At 49.7% G+C, this 17780-nt stretch overlaps 1 protein-coding gene across 3 annotated transcripts in view; it reads right to left on the bottom strand.

Moving 5' to 3' along the window:
- The window catches only part of NISCH (nischarin), a 32927-nt gene extending 15520 nt beyond the window's left edge, over window positions 1–17407 (bottom strand). For all 3 annotated transcript variants that reach the window (XR_005988882.1, XM_041761831.1, XM_041761832.1), the window contains exons 1-9: window positions 17140–17407; window positions 15132–15215; window positions 14360–14542; window positions 5261–5309; window positions 4175–4338; window positions 3719–3814; window positions 2309–2404; window positions 954–1106; window positions 229–297 (exon numbers count right to left, since the gene is read on the bottom strand). Coding sequence is in view for 2 of the 3 variants with exons in the window: in XM_041761831.1 (XP_041617765.1) it covers window positions 229–297; window positions 954–1106; window positions 2309–2404; window positions 3719–3814; window positions 4175–4338; window positions 5261–5309; window positions 14360–14542; window positions 15132–15215; window positions 17140–17235 (990 nt within the window). In the remaining variant the exon portion in view is untranslated. The remainder of the gene's footprint in view (window positions 1–228; window positions 298–953; window positions 1107–2308; window positions 2405–3718; window positions 3815–4174; window positions 4339–5260; window positions 5310–14359; window positions 14543–15131; window positions 15216–17139) is intronic.
- Between the last annotated feature and the right edge of the window lie 373 nt (window positions 17408–17780).

The following is a 17780-nucleotide window of genomic DNA, read 5'->3' as shown; positions in this document are numbered from 1 at the left end:
TCTTTGAAACTAGAGAAACAATCATCTGGTGCATCACTGATACCTGAAGGGGACAGCAGCAGACCCCATCTATACAAAACTCCAGGGTACCCAGACACCTTTCGGGGGCCTATGAGAGAAGACCCCAGGGTATGGCCAAATGCCCAAGGTGGCATTAGCTTCCTGAGCTCTCAGGAGAACAGGACCTCGAGAAGCCCAAAGATGGTGGCCTTTAAAGACATGAATTACCTGCAGATTGTCCACGACCAGCACTCCATTGTGACTCAGGTCCAGGAACTCAATCTTTGGAATCAGTTTCTTGTGAAAGAAGAAAGAGAGCTCAGGTTACTCTAGGACATGGGACCCTCGTGGCCTCCGCAACTGGTGATGGACACTGTGGGATGCTTCCTCCAGACACGGACTCCCCAGCCAGACATCTCTGTGGGGCAGCTGCTGTGACACCTTCCGTGCCCACTCAGCAGCCCGTCCCAGGAGCACAGAGGGTCTCCAGTGCGGAACACGGGCCACTGTTCCTACGAAACACCTGGCTTGCGAAAATAACAGTGGCAAGGTTCCAGACGGAAGTAAGTCCGTCCGTCTTCTTCAGCCCTGCCCAACCCCACCAAAGAGCACAAATACAGGTATCACTCTCTTCTTGCCCAAATCCCATCTGGATATCACTCTTACGTGGGCATGTCTAGAATCTATGGAGTGATTGTTCTACTGCACTCCCTGGGAGTGCAGCTCCCTCGTTCATTTTGTTTCTGTATCAAACACGCAGGTGCTTCATTTGACTCTAACCACTACTTCACCTATTTTAATTAATTCCGCTTTGTAATTAAAAATTTTCAGGCATACACAAAACACAGAATATAGGTTTTCTGTGGTTCTTCTAGAAAAGGCCAAGTTAAATACCCAACCTTGGGGTTTGATCAGGCCAGAGAAGCCCCTGGCACCTGTTGCTGAGAGCATACCACAGACTCGTCGATCTCGGAGATGCTGTTGTGGCTCAGGTCTAGGGTGGTCAGTGCCTGCCATGTGGGAATGACGGCGGTCACAGGGCCTTCCAGGGCCGTGCCTTCTGGCTCCCACTCATCAAATTCTGACGCTTCGGGAACAAGGACTTCCTGTGTAAGAACATCTGTTGAGCACCACACTTGGCCCTCACGCAACACAATCATTGCAAAATTTCAGGAAGGGCTTCAGCATATTTAGCATGTGGAAGTACACTTGCATTAAAATGGGCTTCAGCTCATATGTTTTTTTTTTTTTTAGTTCTTTTTTTTTTTTTTTAGTTCATATGGTTTTAAGCGATTGTGAAATAACAGAAAAGCTTAGTAACAGAACAGCCACTTGGAATGTGTTCTGACCCTGCTTCATTAGCAAATGCTTTTCGAGCCAGAAGAGCCTTTTGCTATGTGGTGATGCCTTTTCTGGCTTAAACCTCAGGAGCTGAAGATCAGATCATGGTGTTTCCAGGCAACTATCCTATCCAAGCTGGCACTATAGCCCCCACTGAGGACAGTAGGCCATCACTGTCCATGACTTCACAGGGTAGTAGCATGGACACAGAGGCCCCATCAAAGGACAAAAAGGAAGGCCTCCTTGGGTTGGCAGTTATGCCCAGAAGGCCTTTCCTCCCTCAATGGATCAATATGGGCCCTTTGAGTCAGGCGGCAGGGAGTGCAACGGAGAAAGGCTGGGTTGTCCCCAAAACCCTTGCTCTTGACGCAAGCCTCCTATCTCAGCCAGTGGCCTCAAGACTTGGCCAAACCCAAATCTGGATCAGACGCTACGTCATAAAAGTAATCACTATGTTTGTTCTATACCCAGAGAAGGATTTGAACATTACTAAGATGTAATCTGTAAAAAGGTAAATAGGAAAGAAACCCCTCACATTCTCGAGTATTTCTGTTACTCACACACAAGTTGTTTGTGGGACCAGCATTTCCATGACCTGACCTGTCTACTTCAAGTCCATTCAAAACAAGATATAGACAAGTACTAAGCCAGGGCTTTTTAAGCTTAGAGAAACATTGATATCAATCTAATAAACATTCTGTCACTTGCCACTGCCCAGCAATTTGTCACATCTAAAATCACTTTTTGGCGGGGCTTGGGGTGGGGAGACCCAATTCTTTCAACTATCTTGTTTAACAGTATCACTTTTTGATGAAGACAGACTAAAGCATCCCAGAGATTGTTGAGCACTGGGGAGACCTGCATGAGCACAGAGCTGCCCACACCCATACTCAGCGCAGACGGGTGGGACACCACAACGTAGGATCCTGCCACTCGGTGCCCCAGGCAGGAAACAGGTGGAGCTTACCTTCATAGAAGTGGCAGAGAAGCGGACGCTCATTGTGGCTAAGGTGGGCTTTGACGCAACTAGTCCCCGGATGTGCCTAGCACCACAGTGACTAATCTGGAACAAAGAAAAGCTGTGCCTCAGAAATGGCTGTAAGGGCTGACTTGGGGCTTGTAAGGTAGACATGAAGAATGGGCTCTGGAAAGCAGCACTTGAGAGCAGAGGGCCTCTGGCGCACAGTGAATACAATGGGCCCTCTTGCTCACCCAGCCCTACTTTACTGGCCTTGGTTGTCCTGCACAAGGGAGGGACAGCTACAGGCCAAAGCATGCCCATGAACACCACCCATCTGCAGACCCCAACTCTGGGGCCTTAGCATGCAAGCTGAGGCTGGGTCGGGCACTGCTCTGAGTTCCCAGTCCTTCCTCAGCCAGCACTGGTGGAGGCACACACCCTAGGTTCCCAGCAAGGGGCTGCGGTCCTCAAGTTCTCTGTGACTAGCCCAGAATGCCGCAGGCAGAATAGTCCCATTGGTGGCAGAGGCTGAATTCTGATCCCAGCTTCTCCTCGTTAACTGTGTGGTCCTGGACAAGCTTCCTTACCTCCCTAACCCTAGGTTTCCTCAACTGCAAAATGAGAATAAAAATACCCATTCCACAGGGCTGTCGGGAAGTTTCCATCAAGAAGTGTCTATTGGGGAACCTGGGTGGTTCAGTGGTTGAGCATCTACCATAGGCTCAGGTGGAATCCTGGGGTTCTAGGATGGAGCCCCACATCAGGCTCTCTGTGGGGAGCCTGCTTCTCCCTCTGCCTGTGTCTCTGCCCCTCTCTCTGTCTCTCTTATGAATAAAAAACTTTTTAAAAGTGTACATTAAGACACAGGGTTGAACACAAAAGCTATGCTTGAGAAATAGACGCTTTAAAGCATTTTTAAAAATTATGTTATTGAGTCCCCTCACATTTAAAAAATGTTAACCAATCTAGCATTGTGAACCCGGGAATTTGGTAGTAAGTAAACAAAGTATTTCCTGTTAGGTGTGGGCATACTGGAGGGCAGAGAACCCTCAGAGCCCTCTGCTGATCTGCCCTGGGAAACACAGATTGGAACTGGCTCTGCCTGACCCCCAGGATGCCCTCCCAGCACTTCAACTTGAGCAACGAGAAGAAAGAGCCAACAAGCACTGGTGCTCCATCCTGTCCAAATGTTCTGGGCACAGACATGCAGAGCAGCCAGGAGCAGCAGAGGCCCCTCTCTCTCCACCTTCAGATGGGCCTGATTTAGCTAGACGGGGCCTGTCACATAGTGACAAACACAAAAGCAACAGCACCTTATGGGTAAATCCAGGCTCTCTCTGGCCCACAGATAAACAGAAGCAAGAGAACACCCACGTGCACTCAGCCTGGCTGAGCCTCCAGGGTCCTGGGCCTTACCTCCACCTGATGAAGAGACTTGAATATTGACAGATCAAAAGGCAGGAGTTGCTCTTGAATGTTGCTGGTCCCAAAAGGTCCTTCTGTGCCAGAAACCTGTGGCCAGACACAGGGCTTGAATCAGGGATGCTGCTGTAAGCGTTCCTCAGCCACGTTCATGGGGGCAGTGCTGTACCCACCAAACTGGACTCACAGACCTCCACACACCACTTGCGTGGTCAACAAAGCAGGCTAAAGCCACAGTTTAAAGCAAGGGGGCACTGGATCATGACTGCCCCCTGGTGCTCACAGCCAGAAGCACAGTGCCAAGAACACCAAAGATGGCCTTCCTTGTCCCAGGGCTCATTTGCAAGCACCTTCTTCACACATGCTGCTAGCCAATGAGCTATCAGGACCCACCTGGGCTATATGCCCACAACTGAGCGGCTCTCTATTACCAAGCTGCCACAGCTTTACCTTAAGGTACTTAAGGCGACAAGTGAAGTCCAGGATGTGCCCGAGGTCGGTCTTGGCATCCCCACTGGCACACGTGGGCTTTCCCTGCTGCAGCTGCTCGGTGACCGCATAGAGCTGCAGGGGCCCGATGGCAAAGACCTCGCCGGCCCCCAGGAGCAGTTCTCCTGCAACAGCCATGCCCCACAGGGTGAGCACCCAGCCCCACCCACTGTGCAGCCAGGGCATCTGCCCACCTGGCCAATGGTTAACAAGCACTAGGCAAGCACCCTTGGGACAAAGCCATGGTCCTGAGCTCAGGCCGGGCACAGGGCAGACCCAGGACACGTGATTACAAAGGAGGAAGGGTCATGAGAATGTGCGACTGGGGAGCCTCCCTGAGGTGAGGCCGAGTCAAAATCTGTGGCCCTGAACTGGAATAAAGCTGATGTGAGGCAACATCTGGGCAACAGATCCACGCTACAACCTCCAATTATGCACACACCTCAAGGTTAGATGAAGCCTGAGGTGCCAGCCCCGTGCAGGACCTACAAGTAGGTGGGGTTCTTAACCAGTCCTTGCTCTGCTCCTCCCGGCCACGTACCCTCAAGCAGGTTCCTGGGCCTCTCGCCTTCAGTGTCCTTTAGCTGAACCTCCCAAGAGGGAGGCAGTGGGATGTCCAATCTGAGGCTGAACAACAGGAAACACTCCATGCTAGCTACTATGTTCTCTGGCAGGGTGATCACCTAGGATTGGTTTCTGGTTCACATCTAATCTCTCTCAGGTAAGGACAAAGCAGGTGCAAGAGGGCAGCATGTCATCCACCTTCCAGAACTCCATCACAGGGCTTTGGACTATATCCTGAGCTTGGAGTTAACCCCCAACATGGGGTCTCAAAGAGTGCTAAGGTCAAAGACCACAGCTTCTTAAGACCTGGCTGGCGCAGGGCAGGTGGGCAGGTAGGTAATCAGGCTTGGCTGTGGCCCAGGTCCAGGGATTTGAGCAACCCGAGGGAGGTGGGCCCTGGTTATGGCTCACTGGCACAGCACAACAGATGGGATACCGCACCACCCTGAATCCCACTCTTTTGGGAGATTCCCAGCTACATACCTTTTTCAAAGAGCTCCTCAGCCAGTGCTGCAGTGATTCCATTTATCTCCTGAGAAAACAACCCACAGTTAGAAAATCCCCTGCCCCCAACCACTGGGACTCACACATTCTCTGCTAGCTACTCTGTTGCTTCAATGCTCTCTAGAAAGTTAATATAACAAGTAGAGATTATAATATACAATAAAGAGAGTAATAACAAGTAGAGATTATGATATACAATAAAGAGAGTAAACTACAAATTAAAGCACCCAGGAAGGGATACTGAGTATTTCCAGTTCTGTGGACATGCGGAACATTGCTTTAAAGGAAGAACAGAAATGGCCTATTGCAGGAACAATTAGCACACACGGGCTCTCCTGATGCACAAGGCCCAGGGGGCTGGCAAAGCCTGGCTACTTCAGAGTCCCAAAACTGGCCCCAGAAGATCCTGGGAGAGGGTGTGGTAGAGAGGAAGTCCTGTTTCATCTAAGAATGACTGTTTCTACTTTCTTTCATGTTTCAAAGGTGTCTTAAACAGTGAGTGCTTGCTCTCTTCCTATGCTCATCCTTCAAGCCTTTCAATAGTCTACTTGGCCCCGGGGTCCAAAGAAAGAGGCAGGAAAGGACTTCCTTTAAGGAGGCCTGAAAGACAAAGCCCTCAGTCATAGTAACAGCTGGTGTGCTGGGATATGAACCATGCTGGGCAGCGCCTGAGCACTTGCTACGTACCGGCACACTCAGTCACCCCAATGCCCCATGTGAGGAAGATGGTATTTTGAACCCAGTTTCACAGTTGAGCAAACTGAAGTGGAGAGGCGCTGTACTCTTACTAATTTTACACGGCCAGAAAGTAGCAAAGCCACTTAGACTCTCTCTGTACATGATCCATTGCCTCAGGGCTTCTGCGTGTAATCCTGGGGATGGCAGGGCCCCCCAGTCCCCAGGCCCACACTGTGCAGGTAAGAATTTTAACGAATTGACAGATGGCAGCCAACTTCTGGTAAACAGGCCCAGATGGAGGCCACGCAGTTGCCTTCGTAACTCATGGGAACATTTCTGCCACTGGGATGTGCAATTCACATGTTTACGAAAGGACTCAAAAGGCACCAGGTTGCCGGAGACAGGGTGTCCTTTTCCTGTTTTGCTTTGTGGTTTGTTTGTCTCCTTCTTATCTTTCATACATGATGGATATGCTAAAGGTTGTTTATATGCTGCAAATAGCTTCTCCCTGTCGTGCCTCTTACCTTTGTGGTGGTCTTCCTGACACAAAGATTTTTCTTTTTTTTTTTTTTTTTATTTTTTTTTTTAAATTTTTATTTATTTATGATAGTCACAGAGAGATAGAGAGAGAGGCAGAGAGAGAAGCAGGCTCCATGCACCGGGAGCCCGACGTGGGATTCGATCCCGGGTCTCCAGGATTGCGCCCTGGGCCAAAGGCAGGCGCCAAACCGCTGCGCCACCCAGGGATCCCCAAAGATTTTTCATTTTCATGGAAATTGTTTAATCTCTGATTCTTTTCCTTTGTGACTTCACGGCTCTTCCCCCACACCAAGATTATAAAGATATTCCTCTGACATTTTTTTTCCCCCTCTGACATTTTAAATACTTTATGCTAGCTTTTAAAAATGTTATTTCTTTAAACTGCTTAAAATTCAGTTTACATATAGTGTGAGAATAACCCCCCTTTAGCATCACAAAAAGCTTAAGGGAGAAAAATGAGCACATGTGGGCCCCAGCATTAAGGAGCACAGGGTCTGGCAAGATCCGAGGTCAGATGCAAAGGGGCCTTCAGACAACAAAGGCTCTGAGGAGAGGGCTTCAGCCAGGGAGGGGAGAGGCTCTCCGCTGTTGAGACCCAAGTTCAACTTCAGTCTCCTGCAACAACTTAAACTCAATTATAGCTTCCCTGACTGGAGTGAAGAACTGAAGATGAGGGAGAGCTTAGAATGATCCAAAGGCTTGTTTCTCTACCAGCAGTTTTAAGTGCAGTGGCTGGTCTCTAAGTCAGCACTTCCCTGGCCTGCTGCTGTGAGCATCACCTGGTGAGCTTAAAAGACGCAGGTTCCGGAGCAACAACTCTCTGGCCCGTGCTAGTGACAATGGGACTCCCTCGGGAAGGTCTCCCTCAGGAAGGGGCTCCCGGCCCTCCATTCACACCTAATAATGTTACGGGGTTTTTGGATAGTTGGCCTCAGCACCGGCTAAGGGGACAAGGCTGGCATTTCCGGAAAACACAGAAAGCTGCAAGATAGTAAGGGCCAAGGGCTCATGCTCAGCAGAGAGCAGGTTTTTCAATTCTGAGCAATCTAAAAGGCAAACTATGTGACAATTTCTTTCTCTGCTTCCCTGCTGTTCTGGCACAGGAAGCGCAGCTGCTATTAACACTGTCTGCTTTTGCAACACTACCTACTTTGTTTCCCAGGCTTGCCTCCACCTGGGGAGACTTCCTGAGGAACAAATAGATTCCTTGGGCACCTGAATCTAGAGTACCAGTCTCCTAAGAGAAACCTGTTGTTGGCCTCCTCAAGAGTCCTTGCAAACAGAGTAAAGGTGTGCAGTCAGTTCCCACTCTCCCTCCCCCCAATCTAAGCCACGGCAGATTCTGCTGGAAGATCACCTGTGGGAACAGGTGACTCCCATAGAGATCATGCAATCTGGGCTGAAGGGACCCAAAGTCCTTTGGGGTGCCACAAATGTCTGAATTGAGGATGTATTTTTTTTTAAAAAGGCATTCTTAAAAAAAATAAATAAATAAAAAGGCATTCTTTATACCTCAAAAAATTCAGTTAAAATAAAATTAGCTAACATTTAAAAAACCATTAACACCCACCCCTAAATGTGTTATAGACCCATCAATTGGCCACCGCCAGGATCTGTGCTGGTGTGCACCCTTGGGCATCAGTGTGAGCTGCACATAAATGTATCATGAACTGGTTGGGCTGTAGATCAGCAGCTACCACTCTTGAGCATGGCCTTGCAGCAGAGCCCTGTGACCAAGTACACCCCACAGCAAACGTGCCTATGCTCAAGAAATAAGCCCAGGCCAGCCCAACGCTTCCACTTGGTACACAAGCACAGTCCTTTTTAATGGGACACAAACAAGGGACTCAATCACATGTCACTGTATGGTTCACACACACATATGCTAAGGGTTGGGGTGTGTATGTGGGGGTGCTATATAACACTTATTTCATGACTGTGATGAGGCATTCTAACAGGAATTGAACATTTCATACATAATTTGGCTTCAAGTAAAAAATTACTATTGACAGATTGAAGCCTAAAGTTTCAATGGCAAGAGCTTCAAGGCCATAAGCCATTAAGTGAGTTGCAGAGAAATCTTTTATCACTTACATACAGCCTCAGCACTTTACAACTGAGACAAAGGATGGAGGTGGATGCTAAGACTGATGTTAAGATAGTAACAGTTTGGGGCACCTGGGTGGCTCAGTTGGTTAAGCAGCCAATTCTTAATTTTGGCTCAGGTTATGATCTTGGGGTCATCAGGTCAAGCCTGCCATCAGGCTGCACACTCAGCACAAAGTCTGCTTGTCCCTTTCCCTCTGCTCCTCCTCCAGCTCGCTTGCTTGCTCTCTCACAAATAAACAAAAAAAATTTTTTTTTAATTTTTTTTAATTTTTATTTATTTATGATATTCAAAGAGAGAGAGATCGAGAGAGAGAGAGAGAGAGAATGAGGCAGAGACACAGGCAGAGGGAGAAGCAGGCTCCATGCACCGGGAGCCTGATGTGGGATTTGATCCTGGGTCTCCAGGATCGGGCCCTGGGCCAAAGGCAGGCGCCAAACCGCTGCGCCACCCAGGGATCCCCAAATAAACAAAATTTTAAAGAAAAAAGTTCCATCCTGATTTCAAATTTCTTTTCTTTTAATTTATTTATGATAGTCACACAAAGAGAGAGAGAGAGGGAGGCAGAGACACAGGCAGAGGGAGAAGCAGGCTCCATGCACTGGGAGCCCGATGTGGGATTCGATCCTGGGTCTCCAGGACTGCGTCCTGGGCCAAAGGCAGGCACCAAACCGCTGCGCTACCCAGGGATCCCTCTTTTTTTTTTCTTTTAAAGATTATTTATTTATTCATGAGAGACACAGGCAGAGACACAGAGGAAGAAGCAGGCTCCTCACAGGGAGCCTGATGTAGGACTCGATCCCTGGACCTGGGATCATGCCCTGAGCCGAAGGCAGATGCTCAACCGCTGAGCCACCCAGGCGTCCCATTTTAGCTCTTATATTTAGGTCTTTCATCCATGCTGAATTAGTTTTGTTTACGGTGTGAGGTAAGGGGTTCCAACTTAATTTTTTGCAGTGTGGATTTCGATGGCAAGAAAAGAAAGCACTTCTCTTTGTGGCCAACTCTGAGATGGAGAGTCCAGGGGCCAGGGCAGCCCTGTGTTGCAGTGAGTGGGCATGCCTTGGCACTGGGCCTATTGCTGTTGTTTCTCTCCACGTAGCTTTGGCTCAGTACTCCTGGAATTCTCAGTGACAAACCTCATCCCAGCATCCCATGAGAAGAGGTTTTCAAATTCAATGAAATCGAATCCCAGAGATCTTCTAGCACACCATTTTGAGGGAGGATGTCAGTCAGTGGACCTGGGAGGAAGGCCATTTCCTGACCCTTTAAGCCATTGATTGATTGATTGAAAGAGAGAAAGAAAACACACAACGAACAGAGGGAGGGGGAGACAGAATCTTAAGCAGGCTCCATGCTCAGCTGATGTGGGTTCGATCTCACAACCGTGAGGTCATGACTAGAGCTAAAACCAAGAACTGCTGCTTAACCAACCGAGCCATCCAGGTGCCTCCATGACCACTTTTTCTAAGTCCATCATTTGATCAGTTTGTGTCCCAGTTCCTCCTTTATAAGCTTGGGGGTGATGACCCCCAGCCCTTGAGAATTGGAGGAGACTATACAGTGAAGGTAAAGGATCTGAAAGACTAGTGGGCCCACAGGGACTCAACAGGTGCCAGCCAGTACTGGCTGCCTGGCTAAGGAAAGGCACTCAGTTCTCTTCAAGGGTGGCATTTCTGTCATTTTCTTATCTTAAAGCCAGTTGACTAGTACAAAGATGCTTTTTGAAATTTGAAATCAGGGCAGCCCAGGTGGCTCAGCAGTTTGGCACCTTCAGCCCAGGGTGTGATCCTAGACACTTGGGATCGAGTCCCACATTGGGCTCCCTGTGAGGAGCCTGCTTCTCCCTCTATGTCTCTCCTCTCTCTCTCTCTCTTTCTCTGTGTCTCTCATGAATAAATAAATAAAATGTTAAAAAAAAAAAAAAAAGCTAAAACTATAAAACTCTTAGAAGAAAACAAAGTTGTAAATCTCTGTAACTTGGATTAGGCAATGGTTTCAACAGACATCAAAAACATAAGTGACCAAAGGAAAAAATGGATAAACAGAACTTCATCAAAATCTAAAACTTTTCGGGTGCCTGGGTGCCTCAGTTGGTTGGGTGGCTGCCTTTAGCTCAGGTCTTAATTCCAGGGTCCTGGGATGGTGCCCCACAAGAGCCTTGCATAGAGCTCCCTGCTCAGCGGGAAGCCTGCTTCTCCCTCTGTCCTAACCGTAGCTGTGCTCTCTCTCATTGGCTCTCTCCCAAATAAAAATAATTTTTAAAAAAGATTTTATTTTACATATGTATATGTATATATGTATCATACATATATATAAAAACTTCTACAACTCAACCACAAAAACACAAGTAATCTAATTTTCTAAAGTGCTGAGGATATCGGAATACATGTCTCCAAGATATGCAAATGAACAATAAGCATATGAAAAGAGGTTCAACCTCATTAAGGAAATGCAAAACAAAAGCACCCCAAGATACCACATCACACTCACTAGGATAGCTGTCAAAAAAGTTGACTGTAACAAGTTTGACAAGGATGTGGGGAGATGAGAACCTGCACACTGCTAATGGAAATGGAAAATGGTGCAGCCACTATGGAGAAAAATTTGGCAGTTCCTCCAAAAGCTAAAGTTACCATATGACCCAGCAATTCCACTCTTTATGTATACTCAACAGAAAGGAAAACATAGGTCCACACAAAACCATATGTATGAATGTCCACAGCAACATTATTCATATTAGCCAAAAGGTGGAAACAACCCAAATATCCATCAACTGATGGATAATGTCCTATATCTGATCAGCAGAAATTACCCAGGCAGAAAAGGACCAAAGCACAATACAAATGGACCTTGAAAGCATCATGTTAAGGGAAAGAAGCCCATCACAAAGGCCACATTTACATGACTCCATTTATATGAAATGTCCAGGCCAGGCCAGTATGTGGGGACAGAAAGTACATTTGTGACTGCTGATGGGTACACAGTTCCTTTTCAGAGTGATGAATGTTCTGAAATTAGACAATGGTAATATCTGCACAACTCTGTGAATATACTAAAACCAGAGAATTAAAAATAAATAAATAAAACCAGGGAATTGTATACTTCATATCTTTTAAAAAATATATTTTGGGCAGTCCCGGTGGTGCAGCGGTTTAGCGCCGCCTGCAGCCCGGGGTGTGATCCTGGAGACCCAGGATAGAGTCCCACATCGGGCTTCCTGCAGGGAGCCTGCTTCTCCCTCTGCCTGTGTCTCTGCCTCTCTCTTCGCTCTCTCTGAATGAATAAATAAATAAATCTTAAAAAAATAATAAAAAATATATATTTATTTATTCGGGAGAGGCAGAGAGAGAGGGGCAGAGACACAGGTAGTGGGAGAAGCAGGCTCCCTACAGGGAGCCTGATGTGGGACTTCCAGGATCATGTCCTGAGCCAAAGTGCTCAACCACTGGGCCACTCAAGTGTCTCCTCTTTTTTTTTTTTTTTTTTTAGACATTTGAAAGAGAGGGGATCCCTGGGTGGCTCAGCGGTTTAGCTATCGCCTGCCTTTGGCCCCTGGAGCCCGGGGATCAAGTCCCACGTTGGGTTCCCTGCATGGGGCCTGCTTCTCCCTCTGCCTGTGTCTCTTGCCTCTCTCTCTCTGTTTGTCTCTCATGAATAAATAAATAAAATCTTAAAAAAAAAAATCCTTGGATTTATATAACCCAAAGGATCTTATATATCAGAAGGGGTCCTTCTGATAACAGTAATTTCATTATATCCGAACTGTTCCAAGCAGTGGAGCATGCCGCAAATGAGAACCTCAGATGTGGGCTGGTCCAGGCCCCTCGGACAAACCTATCTCAGAAGAGCAGTCCAGGCCTTTTCATGCTCAGAGCTGGGCAAACCTGCTTCTCAAAGATTGAGGTCTTAAGCAATGAATTATACTTTCAAAGGGCTGCTTATTAAGTTTTAACCTTAAACGGCGAACCAAAGCTTTCTTAAAGAACAGTGTCTCCGGTGGCTCAGCGGCTTAGCACCTGCCTTCAGCCCAGGGCATGATCCTGGAGTCTGGGATTGAGTCCCACGTCAGCTTCCCTGCATGGAGCTTGCTTCTCCCTCTGCCTGTGTCTGCCTCTCTCTCTCTCTATGTCTCTCATAAAGATTTTAAAATCTTTAAAAAGAACAGCATCTCCTAAAATACTAACCAGTAAAGTTTATCTGAAAGACTCACACAAGGAAATCTTTCCTCACGTAAGGAAAGAAAATGTTAAAAAAAAAAAAAAAAAAAGGAAAAGAAAAAATCCACAACAGGAAACTGCTAACTACACAGTTGCTAGTATATGCTGAATAAAATCCAGAGCATATACATAGATACAACCCATCTGTAAATGCCACTCGTCTTTCACAGCCCCTCCGAGCTTAGTGACCCAATGCTAGTGTCATCAACCAAATTTCCAGGCTCTATCTAGCACTCCAAAAACGGTTCGACTGTCTTACTCTGGAAGTACTTCAAGACAGTTGTACTGTAAACATATTTTAGCCCTAAGACCACAACCCGCAGGTTCCTTTCTAAAGGATGAGCCTGAAAATGGAGTGGATTCTTTCATATCTTCATCACATAAAAGGAAAACAAATGTCAATTTATCCGAAAATCACTCAGAGATTACTCGTAGTGCTGCAGTGTGTGATCTTTCAAATTTTCCTAGACAAATACACACAAACTTCTTTTCGTAGAAATGGAACCATGTTCTATATACCATTTTATAGCATCCTCGTTCCACATAAAACATACTTATTTTCCTGTCAACAAATCCACAGCTACACCATCATTTTCTGGCAGAACCGATTACACGGTTGTCTACCTTAATTTAAAAAAAAAAAAGCCTATTAGACTTAAATTTTTTTTTTTTTTTACTTTAAGGGTGGGGGAGAGGCAGGGGAGAGGGAGAGAGAATCCCAAGCAGACTCCCTGCTGAGCACAGAGCCTGATGCGGGGCTTGAGCCTACATCCCTGAGATCACTAACCTGAGCCAAAACCACAAGTGTGTTCCCCAAATGAATGCGCCACCCAGGCACCCCTCCTGTTGGACTTTGTCTTCAGTATTTTGCCACAATCCTGGAACATACCTACGTCCTTTTCACACTTGCCTGATTGCTTTCCCCCTAAATTATCAGAAGCAGAATTGTTAGCTGTTTTCAATATCTGAGTTTCACACAGCCAAACTTCCCTCTGTGAAGTGTGACAACTCATCCTGTTACCGGCAGCCCACGAAAGTTGTCTCTCCATCCAAGGGAGTGCAGAGCCGCCCCAGGACACACACTCCCCCTGGGGTCTATCTACCAATGACCAGCACCTTGGACCCTGAAGATGCCCTCAGCTGGCCAAATCCTGCCAACACAGGCTGACTCCTTAGTCTCGATCTGTGAACCAACAACGTAAACCAACAATGAAGCCATACTCGTGCCAGGTGTCAGCTGTTTCCACATACCCCCATCCATTCTGAAAACCAGCTTAAACACCCACAGGCTGTTTGTGCTAAACAAGATGCCATGTGGTAAAAGGAAACCTCCCTGTGGCCACAGTCTGTGAGTAAACTTGTCAATAAACTCACTTCTGCCCACATCTCATCCCCACCAGGGTGATGTTCCTACATCTTCTAGCCTCAGGGTCAAACTCAGCCCGCCTCTCCTGAAAGCTGAGGCTTACACTGGTTTGCTGCCTCGAGCTCAGCGGTTGTGGGCTTACAGGAGAAAACTGGAGAGGAACTTACGTAGAAATGAAAATGCAAGAAGTGGGCCAGCACACTGGGGGCCACGCCAGGGAAGGTGGCCAGGAGTGTCTGCAGGTAGACCTCCAGATCCTTCTCCCTTTTTTCCACCAAACTTCTTGAGTTTTTCCCAATTATCTTTTTAGGCGGAAGCAGATTTTTATCAATTTTCCTTTCTGCAACCAGCTGTAAGAAAACAGAAGTGTGGTCAACCACAGACCAAGAGGTTCTGTAATGGTGCAGGATCAAGGCAAGCAGCCCAGGAACAGGTGCTCATCACAACTCCCACAACCCCTCCTGGCAGGAGTATCAGAATTAGTGATCCAACCAGTGTATCTGGAATTTGGCCTCATCAGATTCAATTAGTAGTAGAATACCAGGACAATTCCAGACCAGGAGCTCCATCTGGAGACTGGAGAGACATTCAGAAAATATCTCCAGGCCCCTAAAAACCACCATCTGGAATTCTAAACCAGAATGAAAACCAATCAGGGCAGTGGCGTGTCTTTAAAATACTCATGTTGCACATGACCCGGAGAGAGGTGGCTCTCTCCAAAAGCAAAGAAAGAAATGGAATCACACCCAAATATTCAAGTATAGGCTCTGGAAGAGCTACGGTCAGGTGAACCAAGTTTAAACCTGTTCCCTCCCCGGGAAACTGAACATTATAGGCACAGAGCCAGTTCTGCCCTAAATTTAATGTGTGGCACAATAGAAATTCGGCCTAAAAGCCCCCCAAGCCCTGAGACACAGCTTCCTAGTTCTCCAGCGTTACCTTTTCGTGTAGATCATAGAAATCGCTGTAGCGGTGCTTAACTGTCCATTCATGGCTACCATCGGTGACCTGGATGATGTAAACCTACAAGGGAAAACCGACAGTCCTTGCCCAGCCAGCGACAAGGAAAGCCCCGTCTTCCCCTCAACAACAGCTGCAGGCCACCCCAGACCATTCCAACCCCCAGGCCAAAGTTAGGCTGCCCCTGCCCACTAGCCTCTGCGTGGACTCCTGCAAAGCAGCAGGACCCTCTCTCAGCTTCCTCCATGGCCCTAGCACCAGCTGGCAGGCACATGGCATAAATCTGTGGCTCTATCCAAAAGCGAGAAACAAAAAAGGTAACCATATAATTAAGCCATCTCTTTAGTTTTTTTACTCCCAGCCTCCTACCTGAGTTGCAGGCAAGGCCACCCCTTCCAAGAGAGGCAGAACAGGGTGGGGTCTGGCAGGACTAGCTTCTCGGCTATTTTTCCAGCTGCCCTATCTCCTAGAAGCCAGACCCTTTCCAATGCTTTCAGCTGGTTCCTGGCTAGGATGTTTGCTGCTGAGCCCAGAATCAAAGCACTAAGAAGCCGACTGGAGGGCAGGGGAACAATCAAGACCTAGTGACGGGCAATCTGGCTTAGTGGGTTAGGGGAATGGGCCTCAGAGGCCAGAAAGACCCAACTTCAAAACTTGGTTCTGCCATTTCCTGGTTGGCTTATGTAAGTAACTGGGAGCTTAAATTCTCTCTGAGCCTCAGTTTCTCCATCTTAAAATCTGATAGGTTTAGTAACTGAACAAAGTAATTCGTGCAAAATGCTTTTGTACAAGGCCTGACATGCAGCAAGTGTTCCACAAGAGGTGTGTTAATAATATAATAATCAGCACGCCGGGAGACAAACTGTAGGGTCAGCCTGGATCACCACTTGCCTGGTACCCATGCAGAGGAAGGGCTCAGCCTAGAAAAACAGGGAGGGCTTTTTGGAGCTGACATCCCAGCTGAATGCTGCTTGTGGGTGACAGCCAGTCAGCCACAGCTCGGAGACCTCAACCCTCACCTGTAAAGGTCCCCTGGTTCCACGGTCCCGCCCCTCTCTGCAGCACGCAGGGAAGGGGGAGGAGAAATCCTCAAATCGACTGAAGCCTCCAAGGAAGAGCAGCCCTTTCTCCAGGGCCGGCCTGTTGCTCCAGGATCCGCCCCCAGCCCCTCTTCCCAGCCTGGCAGCTTCCCTCCCCCTCCTGCCGCCCAGGAAAGGAAAAAGAGCCAGAGAATTGACCCTCAGGAGGAGGGTTAGGATGAGGGCCAAGGGGTGGGGTGAAGGCAAGGCCAAAGCCCCCCCTCCACACTTCCCACCCTCAGGGAACAAAGAACAGGAGGCTGAGAGATGCTCAGTGCGCCCCACCCCGAGGCCAGTCCCTGCCAGGAGCCTACGAGGCCCACAAGGCTGGCGACCAACCCCATCCAGATCCAGAAGAGCCTCCCAACTCCATCACCGTCGGGAGCTCCACCCCCCTTTTCTGTTCTCCACCTCCCCCACCGCCTCGAAGTGTGTGGGCGGCTTGCTGCCCCAACGCTCCCTCCGCCCAAAGCCGTGAAGACCCCGGAGGTTCCGGCCGGAGAGGCCCTCTCAATCCCCCCGTGTCACGGCCCCACTCACCCCGCATTCTGGCCTCAGCCTGACCTCCTTTTCAGAGCGAATCTCACCTGCGACCTCCAGCCCCCCGTTCCTCGTGGCCCGCGGGCTCCGAGCCTCTCCGCGAGTCCGTCCATCACCCCCCCGGCCGTCCTCCCGGGCCGGCGCCCCTCCAGGCCGAGCTGCCCGGAGGACTCGCGGCTCCCGCAGACCCCTTCACCCCCGCGCCCAGCCCCTCCCCGGGCGCACCCAGGGCCCCGTTCCCGGGCCTGCGGGGCCTACACACCCCTTCCGCGGGTCCGCTCCTCCCCGGCGGCCGGGCAGCGCCCCCCGACCCGGGCTCCGGGGTCCAGCCGCCACCCCCAGTCCTGGCGCCCGCGCCCCCTGCACACCGTGTACGTGTCCACGAGCTCAGAGCCCACGACGCGCGCCTCCTTGGCCGGCTCGGCCTCCCGCTCGGGCCCGAAGCTGCGCGCCGTCGCCGCCATGTTCCGGGCTCCGTTGCCGCAGCCGCCGCCGCCGCCGCCGCCGCCGCCGGGCGCAGACTGGCAGCAGCAGGGGGCGGGGTCAGCGTCCCGCCGCCCCCTGGGCCCCACCGCCCCCCGCCCCCGCCCCCGCCCCCGCCGCGCGCGCCGCCGCCATCTTGGCCCCCCGCCTCCGCCCCGCCCCCCGCGCGTAATTGACAGCAGCCGCCAGCAGCGCGCGTGCGCAGACCGCAGAGGCCCGAGCGCTGGCGCGGCGCGGGACCTTACGCTGCGGCCCGCGCACCCCCAGAAGGACCGAGGCGCCGGGCGGGGACGGCTCTGCGCCCGCGAAGCGAGGACGGAACGCCCCGCACCTCCCGGGCCACCCGAAGGAAGTCACTGCTCCGCCTGCTCTCAGTTTCCCCTTCCAGAACAAGAGTCAGCCATCGCCCCTCGCCTGGCTCAGGCTCATCCTCTGCAGGGCACGCGCGGGAGGATTGAGGTTACGAGCTGTGCGCAGAGCCCGAGCTGGACACAGTAACTTGGCGCCAGTTCTTAACCCCTCCAAG

This window comes from Vulpes lagopus, chromosome 7, assembly GCF_018345385.1.
Source record: "Vulpes lagopus strain Blue_001 chromosome 7, ASM1834538v1, whole genome shotgun sequence".
Classification (NCBI taxonomy): Eukaryota; Metazoa; Chordata; class Mammalia; order Carnivora; family Canidae; genus Vulpes; species Vulpes lagopus.
This window is presented reverse-complemented; position numbering and strand designations above follow the sequence as displayed.